Here is a 12702-nt window from a genome sequence, read left to right on the forward strand (position 1 = left end):
TAAACAAGTAAAGAAATTTAAACTGTGCAATAAAGAGGAAAATAAAACAATGAAGTGTAAAAGTAAGTGTCCTTAATTGAGTTCCTGATTGAGTTGAGTCTAATGGAGGGGTAGAACCTGTTCCTGAACCTGGTGGTGAGAGATATGTGATGCCTATACCTCTTTCCTGATGGTAGCAGGAAGGACACTGTGTGTGCTCCATGATGTAGATCTTTGATGATTGCTGCTGCTCTCAAACAACAGTGTTCCCTGTAGATGTTCTCGATGGTGGGGAGGATTTTGCCTGTGGTGTCCTGGGCTGTGTCCACTACCCTTTGGAGGGCTTTACAATGAGGTGTATTGGTGTCCCCATCCATACCAAGCCGTGATGCAGCTGGTCTGCAGATTTACCAGGAATCTACCTGGATTAGCAAACCCATCTTGTAAGGATGGGAGGAGACTTAATGGAGGTCCATCAGATTGTGAAGGGTACATAGTGGGCAGCAATTACCTTTTTCCAATGATGGCGATGACGAATACCAGAGGACATCTATTCAGGGTGAGCGGAGGAAAGGTTGGGTGAAATGTCAGAGATAAGTTTGTTTTCATAGAGTGACAAATATCTGTAATGCACTGCTTGGGGTAGTGGTTGAGACTGATACAATAGGGACACTCAAAAGACTAAATAGGCACATATCTAGATGTAAGAAAAATGGAAGGTTATGGAGAGTGAGGAAGTTAGGTTGATCATGGAATATGTTTATGTAGGTTGGCAGAACGTAAAGCAAGGAAGAGTAGGAAATAATTGAGGATATTAAATAAATTTTTGAGGTGTACTAGTTCTGCGACTGACCAGGTAATTGGCAGAATTTTATTCATGCTAGGTTTCGATTAAATCGAGTACGCAGTCTATGAAGTGTTCTGATTACTTGAACTATTTGCATGATTGAGGCTATTAGCCTAATAAATCATTGAATCTAAGGATTTCTCGATGCCTGTGCATGAGTAACACTTTGAAATGTTTTCGTTCCAATATCTGCTTTAAAAGAATGTTGCCTGTTGTTTAGTAGTCCGTTATTGCTTTCCATTCTTGCTATTGATGTAATATATAAAATGGATTAAATGGGTTCCTTGCTCATGCTACAATCCTGAATCCAAGAGAATTTCAAATTGTATTTTCCCTTCACATGATGGATCTATCTTGAAGTCTTTTAAATTTGTTTAAAATTCATGGGATTAGAACCATGAGCCACAAATGAGATTATTAGCAAATTTGCTACTGATGCTGATCCAGGATTCAAAAATATACTCGGGTACAAGGCCAAACCTTGCAAATAAATATCACAAATTAACATCTTTAATAATCAAAGTGAAAATTTGTGCATTATCCCTCCAGTATTGTATCAGGGAGCCAACTCAATGTTTTGCACTTGATGCAGGTGACTTCGCCTTATGGCTGTTCATTTCAGGTCCCCCTTGCAGAATTCACAAATCACTACCAAAAATATCTGGGATACAGTATTTAAAAAAAAGATTTTGTTCTGAAATTTCTGATGTGCAATAGAACACTGAATCTTTCTTTAATCCTGTTGACCTGACACATATGCAGATGACACAGTGTCAGGTGGCAGAAAATTGCAGCATTGCCCCTTTTTTAATCTGATTACCCCATAATATGAGCATCACCTGTACGATTAAGATATTCTGTAACTCTTGACTTTGGAAAGAATGATGAATATGGAGTTGCTATACAGCATTTTGTCACCAAGGTATATTAAAAATTGAATGTACTCTAGACTTGCCTGTGTCTAGAATGTTCAGACTTAAGTGGTTTACATTCATTGTTTCTTGTAACTTCAGAATGTGGGCAAGATTTCTAGATGTTTTTGCCTGCTCAAAGTACTTCAATTTTGTTCCTTGGTGGAAGACATTGTATAATAGAAATCATGAGTTTTTGTATTTAGTTCAAGCCCCTGGTTCCCTCATGCTGGTCGTTTGATATTTTTATCAGACTTGGCAAGCAGCTCAGTTGAAGTTTTAACACCAGATCATTGTTGTCTGTGGGGAGGGGAGGGTTGTCAGAAATATTGTTTTACACAAATTATATTTGAAGTTTATCTATTTCTTCTTAGGTGCTGGTGAATCTGGAAAAAGCACTATTGTTAAACAAATGAAGTAAGTATGATTTTGCTGGGCTCCTTGATATGTGGGAAGGGTGGAAATACTTCTGTGAATTCTTTTTAAAAGGTGACCAATTTTCCTTTGCATTGATTTCATAAATTTATATATTTTTTTGTCTGTAGGATTATACACGAGGCTGGTTATTCAGAAGAAGAGTGTAAACAATATAAAGCTGTTGTCTATAGCAACACTATTCAGTCCATTATTGCCATTATTCGAGCAATGGGAAGATTGAAGATAGACTTTGGTGATTCTGCAAGAGCAGTATGTACAGTACTGTGGCATAATCTTAATGTTCTAATTTCATGCCAGAACCAAGTCTAACCTTGTATTATCTTTTGTGAATAGTTGTTGAAAATAATTATGATAAAACCATAGGTGAAACTCAAGCAATTTGAATTTTAAAACCTTTTGTGATGGTAGGAAGAATAATATACGTTATTTGTCTGTCTAAAAGGTGTTCTCTGCTTGTTGGCCTTTTGAAGACCAACTGCAATTGAGATTTTTTAATTAATTTTTGCAGGAATTCTACATACTGTGGGTGTATTGATGCTTTAACCTGTGTGCAAGGAACAGCATTTATTCTACATAAAACTTTTCCTTCACTCTAATTGCATAAAAGGAGTTACAAAGCTACTTTTATTTTAAAAACAAAGCCATTTATTGAGACCATGCCTTGTCCTCAGTCTCATAGCATAATGCTACTTTCTCTATCTCTCATGGTGTCTTGTCAAACCTTTCTACTTCCACCCCCCTCGCAAAAAACCTTCAACTTGGTCATGTAACTACTTCAAGTGATAGGGAATTCCACAGCTTCACCAGCTGCTGAGTGATTTTTTTTTCCCTCTTTGACCTTTTTTTTGATGACAAACTTGTATGTCGAGTGCATGACCTACCTTGTATTGCACTCTAGTGACAACTTTGGATGTGTCCAACAAAATTTTTGCATGGGTTATCTGCAATTTCTCCTCTATTTGTGTTTCACATTTCATGTATCACCTTTAAAATTTGCCTCCACATTTTGCACAAAAAAAATGCCTAGAATTTGATGTCTTGTACCACATACTGTACCAAGCATCAGGAAGAGCATCTGTATTGGTGGTTGTTGGCACCCAATTTCAAATTGCTGATGTGGTGATCAGTTATCCGGTAAATTGCCTGTAATCTGGAAATCAAGCAGCTGACAAAAAAAATTGTTTTTAAAAAAATATAAATAAATAATGGGTTTAAAAATAGATGATTAAAATTGGTGCATCTCCCCGTTAGGACTTAATGCACGCAACACTTACTCTCAAATAACAGGGAAATTCATTTATCTTGCATCTACCAATCCCATTGGTGCTGAATATGAGGAATTTTACCGCACTATCAGTCTGATTGAGAGCAACAAATCCTTCTTGAAACATCGTCTTCTGGACACCAGTTTTGCTGAATTTGTCATGTTTCCTTTTGTGGAGCCGGTGGAAACATCAATCGGTTCAAAGGGTTATTGCAGTTTTATTACTGCATCAATATAAAAGCAGCATTATTTAAAATATTCTGCCAACATTTATTAAATTGTTCCCCATTTATTTGCATGGGGTAGTTTTTAAATTTGAATTGTTTTAAAATTGTTAATATTGTTCATTGTTTTTGCTAGAATATCAGTTCTTTGAAGGTTGGATCTAATTTAAGTTACGGTGCATAAAAAAAATTCTTAAAACAGTCACCGCCTGTGTTATATTTTTTTCTCCCAGGATTGAATTTGGAACAGTTCCACGTTGTATATTGAATGGAATTGTTTAGAACTTGGCATCCAAATGTGATCAATCTTTTGGCAAGTTGGCTTGCCACCCTAAAAAAAAGTTAATCTCCTCCCAACATTTATTATGGGAGATATGGAACTGTTCTTTTAAAATGCACCCTCCTCAATGTTAGGTGGTTGATCTTGGTATTCAAGGTTAAAAAGAAAACTAGAAGAAAATAAAAGTTGAGCTTACAAAGGGACACATTGAAAATCTTATTTCACTCAGAAACATTAAATTTTTCCTTAGGATGATGCTCGTCAGTTATTCGTTTTGGCTGGTGCTGCAGAAGAAGGATTTATGACTGTGGAGCTTGCAGGAGTAATCAAAAGACTCTGGAAGGATAGTGGTGTTCAGGCCTGCTTTAGTCGCTCCAGAGAATATCAACTGAATGACTCTGCGGCATAGTAAGTTTTATATAATATCAGGAAGCATAGAAACATAACTGCTTCAGTACGCTGACACCATTTTAACCTGTAAAATGAATATTTTGGAGATGACGAAGTGCCCCGTATAGCAAATCTGTTTTGTATATAGTAGTAGTCGTTTTTTTTTCTGTGGCAGCATTTGATGGAATTATCATTTGGGCTATTGAAAGGTTCAAAGCCTCATGTAATAATACATTAAAAATGAATATACATGATATACTTCAGCTTTTGCCTGTCGTAAGGCAGACAGTCGCCATAAGCATTGTCCCGCGCCCTTCACACAAGGAGAAAGAGAAACAAACAATTCCCTCCAGGGGGTTTGTGGGTTCACCTCTCGTGCTTCTGCAACTGCACGGGTCCATTTCAAACCATTGGCAACCCAAGGTCCCGTTCTAAACCTCTTGGACAATCGGGGAGCCCTTCTTGCCCTCAGCACCCTCTCGAATACAGGTTCTGATATTTGGTTCCCATGAGCAGCCAGTGTGAAGTCCTTTGATTGCAAGCTGCCAACCACCCCCAGCCTGTGTGGGTTCTTCAGCTGCTGAGCTCCTTGCTGGTCTACTGCTGTGGTCACTGTTCTGTAGGGTCAATCCCGTAGGTCCTAACCCAATCGAATGACGACTGATTTCAGCAAAAATTAAAGAGCTATTTAATAAATCTCAGCCAATTGTTGATGTCTTGTTTCCGAATGACATTTGATAATGGCAGTGGCAGTTTTCCTAGGTAGCTATTAAATGACAAACAAACTGAATAGTTTGTCAGTGTTCTTTCGCAGGGTGAGCTTTACTATTAGGAGTGCTTTGAGTAGCATGTCAAACCGTAAAATAGCAAGATTTTCATTCTTTAAAGTGTGAAACGAAGAAAGCAAATATCTGCTACATCAACTAAGCATGAAGGATTTTGCTAAACATTTTAAAAGGATTATGAAAACTTGCATGTTGATTTCAAAAAGATTTGAGCATCACTCGTGTTCACTTTTTGCCATCAGTTACCTGAATGACTTGGACAGGGTTGCACAAGCAAGTTACATTCCAACTCAGCAAGATGTTCTGAGGACCAGAGTTAAAACAACAGGCATTGTGGAGACTCATTTCACTTTCAAGGACCTGCACTTTAAGTAAGTACTGTAATTTTTCCCAATTATTTCTGTTATAATTAGCCATTTTACTGACCAAGGGAAGTTAGTCTAATGATTCAAGTTACTGTCTCTCTAAAAATATTAATTCTCCAGTAAAGTGATTTGAACTGTATATTATGTAGTGTGGAACTGGTGAATTTGAATATTAACATACTTAGAATTCTGAATAAGCTGTGTAGCATTTATTGTATTTTAATTATTTAAATTCAAATGATAAACATTGAAGTGAGATGTGGTTTTTGAAAGGAACTTGAACAGTATGGTGCATGGCATGACATTAGGATCTTGGGAATTTGTGTGATGGAATGAATACAGTGGAGCATTCCATTCCACAGCCACTGCTGAGCTCTAACCTGATGTGTACAAAATTCTTGTTGGAGTTCTAAATCTTGTCAGACTGAATTGAAATATGACCTTTTAAAGACACTTTTGTAGTTTTCTTTGAAGTGTTGCAAGTAAAAAATACATTCTTAAAGTAAAGAAAATTAAAATGTGTTTAATTTTCTCATTAATTCATTCTTAAAATGTGAGCTTTGACTATCTCTTTCTTTCCACTCACATACCACTTTAAGTATTCCCTATGCCATAGGAGCTCTGATTAGTAAGGGATTGCTTAATTTACTAATACTAGTACTGTATTTGGAACATGGGTTTCAGGGTATCAGAAGCAAAGCTGAAACAGTCTTGATTATGTCATTCACCATAGCTCCAGGAATACACAGTTACATGGTACACTTTGGACTTCTACTGCTTTTGGTTATCGAAACCTGAAAAGAACTAAGTTTTCTTAAGCTGTTTCTGCCTCGAGACTGCACTAGAAGCTCGAGAGGCACTAGTCATTGCAGAAATGGAAGCAACTGATTAAATGTCATTATTATTGGGGGTGAACTTTGTTGATAAGTATGCTTTATCAACACATTGTATGTTACTTCCAAAACGTATTGAATTAAAGTACCAACTGAGGCCGATACTTGTGGTGAGTGCGTGACGCGTCACACCATGTCATCACAGGGGCGGGATCCTCCTTAAATCGCCGGGTTGGCAATTATCAGGTTGGTTTGGCTGCAATTGAAAGATGGATCCTGCACCCACAGCCTATTAATCGCTCCCAGGTCCCAGGAGGGCTACCTGGGTACTGCAATTTTAAAGCACCTAATGACATAGTTGTATAAATGTTGCTTTTCCTCAAGTACATCTACTTGAGTTGTATGAAGTGATGGGTTTCTATACCATCTATGAGTTGACTAAATGCAAACATTCTGTGATATTTCCTCTTAGAATGTTTGATGTGGGAGGCCAGAGGTCTGAGCGTAAAAAGTGGATTCACTGCTTTGAAGGAGTAACTGCCATTATATTTTGTGTGGCACTCAGTGATTATGATCTTGTTCTTGCAGAAGATGAGGAGATGGTAAGTGAATGGATTATATTCTTCATGATAAATATTTTAAGGTAACCCATAAATGAGATTTAATCTACAGCCATCTTTTCCATTTTTTGGGCTAAAGTTCCCAGGTAGTTGTCCTGGGGCTGAGAGGCACCCCTCCTCCCCACCCTGCCTTCTGTTTTGACGGCTGCCGACATAGCTCGATGAAGGGATCCAGCCTGAAATGTCGATTATGTATTTTTAATCTTTTGCTGCATAATGACCAGCTAAGTTTCTTCAGCAGTTTGTTTTTTAATTCCTGCACTAGTTTGACAACATAAAAAATTTTCTGACATTGGCATTTGGCAAAATATGGCATGGCTTTTCATTTTTTTTTATTTGGTCCTTTTTCGTTTTATTGTTGTTTTGTTACTTCATATCAGTTGTCGTTTGGTATTACACTGTCCTTGAAGGTGCAGGGATTTTGATTTTTTAAATTGAAAAAAATCCCTGCTGAGACTTCAAATGTACTCAGAGTGGTAGGTTGAAATATTGAGAATATTAAACCATTCATTTGATTTGGAGGTACAGTATTGCGAAGGAGTGATATTAGCTTGAAAACCTAGAGAAATAGTGTTCTTTGATTAATGCTGTGGGATTTTGTCTATGTAGTGGAAACAAAAGATTGAAATAACCAATGTTCAGCTGTTCCGATTGAGTCAAATCATTTGAGAAGTGCTCATTTTAATGATTGTAAATCTACAGAACCGGATGCATGAGAGTATGAAGCTCTTTGATAGCATCTGTAACAACAAGTGGTTCACAGACACCTCTATCATACTCTTCTTGAACAAGAAAGACCTCTTTGAAGAGAAGATAAAGAGAAGCCCTCTTACAATTTGCTTTCCTGAATATGCAGGTAAATGTAATAATATTTGCAAGAAAATATAAAATTTAAAGCATATTGAATGCCTTGTATGAGGCCTCTGACTGCTGAGAGGTTTTGGTTCAACCTTCTCATCAGCTCCTGTTACCTTGAGACTGTGCCCCAACTATTGTATGGATAAGTGAACACAAGAACCGGCATAGACCACTCAACTACTCGTGCTTTCTCTGGCGTGGTCATGGGTGATCTATTTTTTTTGTGCCATATCCCAACAGCTTTCAATCTCATGATCCTTATTAAAAGATGTTTATGTATTTCCTTTAAATGTTTCTAATGAGCTATGCTCCACAACAGAGAATTCCAGAGATTCATCACCCTTGTGAAAATTACATTTCAAGAACTTCTGTTTTCAATTACCAGCCCCCTGATTTCCCTCGTTTGTGAAATACCTCAGCATCTATCCTGTCATGCCCTGTGAGGATACTTTTCAGTTTTATAACTCAGTCTTGTGAACTCAAATGAATGCACTCGACCTCTTTAGCCAATCTACTGATCCCAGGAATTAGCCCTGACCATCTCAAATGAGATCTTGTGGTTAAAAGATTTCTCCCTGAGGTCATGACCATAACATGATGAAATTACAGTTGTAGATTAAGGATGAACACAACAGGATTAAAACCATTCTCCATCTTAAATAAGTGCAATTATAATGGTATGAAAGTGGAATTGTCTGAGGTGAACTAGGTACATATGCTGAAGACCATCAGTAGATGAATAGGAGCAGATATGTACCAGCTCTTAGAAAGGGAAACTCCATGAGAAAAAGGCATCATCTCTGGTTGTCAAGAAGTCAAAGATGTGTTGAATTGAAATAGAGGGTCATTAGAAGGCCAGAAAACAGCAAAGTTTTAACTATCCAGCTGCAAAAGACTAAGAAGGTCAAAAACAGAGAAATTTCATTTTGAGGGAACTTTTACATCAAAACAAAGAGCAAGATTTTCTATTTGTGTCAAATCAGAAATTTAAAAAAAAGAATGGCTAAGGTTGGTATGCAAAGCAGCCAATGTGACTTGTAAAAAAGGAAGACAGGGTGGGAAACTACATGCCAGTAAATTTAACATGCTTGCCCAATCCACCTCTTCCTGACTAAAGTGCCACCTGCCCCTCCTCCCCTACAAGCGAAATTACTTATATTGAGCCCGTTTGCCTTTCACCCACAAATTTCCAATCAGGGCTTCTTTATGATCTTGATCCAAAGATACTGAAAACAGATATTTGTATACTAAACAAATTGTGTTCCACATGGGATTCCTTCTCATTTTGTATTTATTCAGTACCAATTTTTAGACCAATGATCATTTCTTTTAAGCTTTTGTTTATCCTGGTATGCAGGATCAAACACTTACGAAGAGGCGGCAGCTTATATTCAATGTCAATTTGAAGATCTGAACAAACGAAAGGACACCAAGGAAATCTACACCCACTTTACATGTGCCACAGACACCAAAAATGTGCAATTTGTATTTGATGCTGTCACTGATGTCATTATAAAGAATAACTTAAAGGATTGTGGTCTGTTTTAAACCTGCTGAGAGGAATGGTAAGTTGCCTTAATTTTTCCCTTATGGTTCCTTGTGAAATAAAAACCATCCTTTCGAATGCTGCTGTCTTCACAGCTTTCCTCAAATCTCTCCACTCCTTCCTAATTCCAGCAACTCTATCTTTTTGTTTGAACCAACAAAAATCTTATTTAGCTGCTGCTAGTCTCAAGTTTACCAAATACTTCTAAACGTAGTTCCTTTTTGACTTGGATATGTTTGCATGATTTTTTTCCCCCAACTTCAGATCTAATCCCACAGTCATCCCATCGCAAAAGCTCTCGCTGTTTAGCTTGGTTTCCTCTCATTAGCAACATTTTTTATCTAAGTAACTCTCGATTTCAATATTATTTCAGTCTTGGGTAGCAAATCAAACACTTTTGTGAAAACCATGAGCAAAGTGGTCACTGGAAAGTTTGCTGCCTCCCAATTTGTCTTGTGGGTACAAGCTTTTATTTCAGTTTTTGAATGTTTTGAAAATCAGAAAGGTTAAAATGACCAGCTTTAGGAGGTCATATAAATAGAACTTTCATTACATAAGAGTGAAGTGGTATTTTTGGAAGAAGAATGAGCAGCAAATTAAATGGTGCAATTTTTAAAAGGATGCAAGAATAAGACTTCATTGTATGAACTAAATAATGAGTTTAATAAGAAGCAGTTCTTTATAATTTAAAAAATATCTACATCATTGCTTTAATATGGTTATATCCAGATTAATCCATCCTTTTTTTTAAGTAGATAAATTGCAGCAGTACTAAATGTAAGTAATAAATTTTAATGACCAAATCATTAACGATGGAGTGCTTTGCCTGCCCATATGCTGGAGGGCTCTATCCAAAAGCAAGTCTTTGGGTTTAGTTTAGAAATGTAATTCTTAAAATTATTGGAATGTAATCCAACAAAGCAAACATTTCTATAGAGTTTTAAATAGTGGATTTTCTTGTATTTCCCTACAGATTGGAAAATAACTTCATTTGAACCTGTCTGCTTCTGGATTAAAGGAAGGGAAGGCATACAGCTTGGAGGACCAGTTCTGTACAATTTGCCAGTTGTAACAGCTTTATTTATGTTTGTCTTGTCTATTTCCTAAGTAATTAGAGTAGTGTACTGAGCATCTTGTGTCCAATTTGTTTGTATGCCTGCAACTGTAGCATTGTTCTTGGTCTGCTTCAAGACTTGGTCTTGAAATATGACATTTTACAAGTTTTCTTTTCCCCAGAAAATCCTCTTAATCTAATAAGAATTGTGTCTTTAAGGTGATTAAAATTTGTACTCTAGCTTCAGAAGAAAAGCAGCAATTTCCTGGCTTTTGTTAAATCTGCATGCCTTGTTAATTGTGCAAGGTACTTTGCTTGGCAGAATAGCATGTATGAAATAAGATAGCAGGTTTCTTGTGGTCACCTGGTTTGCTTTCACACAATGATTGGGAGCACCCTCCTATGCTCTGCTCCATTTCAAAAGGTTTTTTTTTATCAGTTTACTGCTGCTTACAGCAGAGAACGAAAAAGTAATTATTCCACATTGCCTTAAAGGTAATGCCAAAATTTTATACACTTAACTGAAACTATGTGTTTTTTGTATGTAAGACTTGACATTTGTACATCTATTCTTTGAAAGTATCATTGAACATTTTGGAAAGGATAAATATCATACATATCACTTAATAACATTGCAGTGACTTGGGAAATGTCAATAATTTAAGACTTGCATAATCCACCAAAAAGTCCATTCCACTGAAATGGTGAAATTAAAGATCAGAGAATTCTAGTTAATGATATCAGAAACAAAGGTACTTTTGAGTTTGCATTTCCAGAAGTACATTCTGTCTTTTTTCAAGTTATTTCTCTGGCCATTTGAGGTCAAATTTGACGTCTCTTTCGTATGCTTTCTGCTGTACAGGATACCAGCTTCTCCACTATTTTTGTTCACTGCATTATAATTTTACATTTGTATAATTTTTTTTCTTTGGTCTTTTGCAGGTGATGATTTTGTAAAAATAGATAGATTTTCCTGTTTTGAGCATTTTATTACCACAATATGGGACTGCGCAAAGTCATGTAATCTTGGCAAAAACTGTAACTTAGTGAATTTTGTAGATACCTTTTTTTTTTACATGCTAGTTTCTAGATGTTTTGTTTAATCTAGTGTCATCTCTGCACATGTTTGACCAATTTTTGCATTTAATTCTAACTTGGAGTTAGATATAGTCAGGTAAAGCAAAATAAGTATAAACTGCATGCATTCCTTCATTGCGATGCAGGACCACATCATCAATATAATTTTATACAGTTAAAACTTAGGTCCTAAAGAATATGCAGAATGAAAGCAAGTACATGAATAAAATTTCAGCTTCTTAGAGTTATTTTATGCATTTAAGTGATGTAGGCCAAGGTTGTCAAATGTACTAACTGTACAGATGAATTTATAAAATTTATTTTGGGCTTGATCTACAGATAACTAAAAAAATTTCAAACTTCATTGATTTTTATCTGTAACAAAAAGGCATGTATAAAGTAACTAAACATTAATTCTTGTACTTTGGGTTAACAAACATATGCTCTATTGACATTTAAAATGTACCCTCTTTAGCTGTAAGAGGCAGTTAGGATTGGATAGTTAACGGTCAATAAAGGCTCATTTACAATTAGTCCAAATATTTTGTGCCTTGCTGGTGAACAACGTTGGTCAACCAGATCTTATTTCATGAAACATTTTCTGATAAATGCGCCTAGATCCACAATCAGTTGAAATAGTGGAATTTAATTATGGAACCATCTTGTTGTTTCTGAACAATGCAAGATTTGGTGAGATTAAAAAGAAACTACTGACTCATTTCGGTGATCATTACTACTGCTTTTCTGAACTTGTTCTGTACCATTATGGATGTCAGTAAGTGAGCTTAAATAAAATTTGAATTCTGAAATTTTAATGTCTAAACTTGTTTGTTATTTCACCTTGACGCTCTGTTGGTTAAATTTGGCATAGTTTCAATGTGAATGGTTACCTTTGCTTTAATTTTGCATTGCATATTTGTTAAGATGAATACATATCATAACTTACAAGCATACATTTCATGGAAAAGGGTGGTGTTGAGAAATGGGGCAGAAAGAATCTGTCTTAAGCAAAGGTGACAAGTCTAAGGAGCACATGGGGAACTTTATAAAAACTGAGGCTCTTTGTTTTGATGTAAGTCTCCGTCAGTCTGGTGTGCTAGGTTGCTCAACTTGCGACCTTGCCTAGTAACTCATCATATTATCTATGTTGTCATTTGTTTTGTTCCATGTCGTCAACATCTGGAGGTTACCTTTTCGTGAAACACAACTGGGCCTGTCCCAAATACTTTCA

General features: G+C 36.4%; 1 protein-coding gene across 1 annotated transcript in view; it reads left to right on the forward strand.

Annotated features, from left to right (window-relative positions):
- The window catches only part of gnai1 (guanine nucleotide binding protein (G protein), alpha inhibiting activity polypeptide 1), a 33527-nt gene extending 21247 nt beyond the window's left edge, over window positions 1-12280 (forward strand). The window contains exons 2-9 of the mRNA XM_069909129.1: window positions 2112-2154; window positions 2283-2424; window positions 4194-4351; window positions 5361-5489; window positions 6789-6918; window positions 7639-7792; window positions 9152-9359; window positions 10314-12280. Of these exons, the coding sequence (XP_069765230.1) occupies window positions 2112-2154; window positions 2283-2424; window positions 4194-4351; window positions 5361-5489; window positions 6789-6918; window positions 7639-7792; window positions 9152-9342 (947 nt within the window). The 3' untranslated portion in view covers window positions 9343-9359; window positions 10314-12280. The remainder of the gene's footprint in view (window positions 1-2111; window positions 2155-2282; window positions 2425-4193; window positions 4352-5360; window positions 5490-6788; window positions 6919-7638; window positions 7793-9151; window positions 9360-10313) is intronic.
- The last annotated feature ends 422 nt before the right edge of the window (window positions 12281-12702 follow it).

The sequence above is a fragment of the Narcine bancroftii genome, chromosome 13, assembly GCF_036971445.1.
Source record: "Narcine bancroftii isolate sNarBan1 chromosome 13, sNarBan1.hap1, whole genome shotgun sequence".
NCBI classification, from domain to species: domain Eukaryota; kingdom Metazoa; phylum Chordata; class Chondrichthyes; order Torpediniformes; family Narcinidae; genus Narcine; species Narcine bancroftii.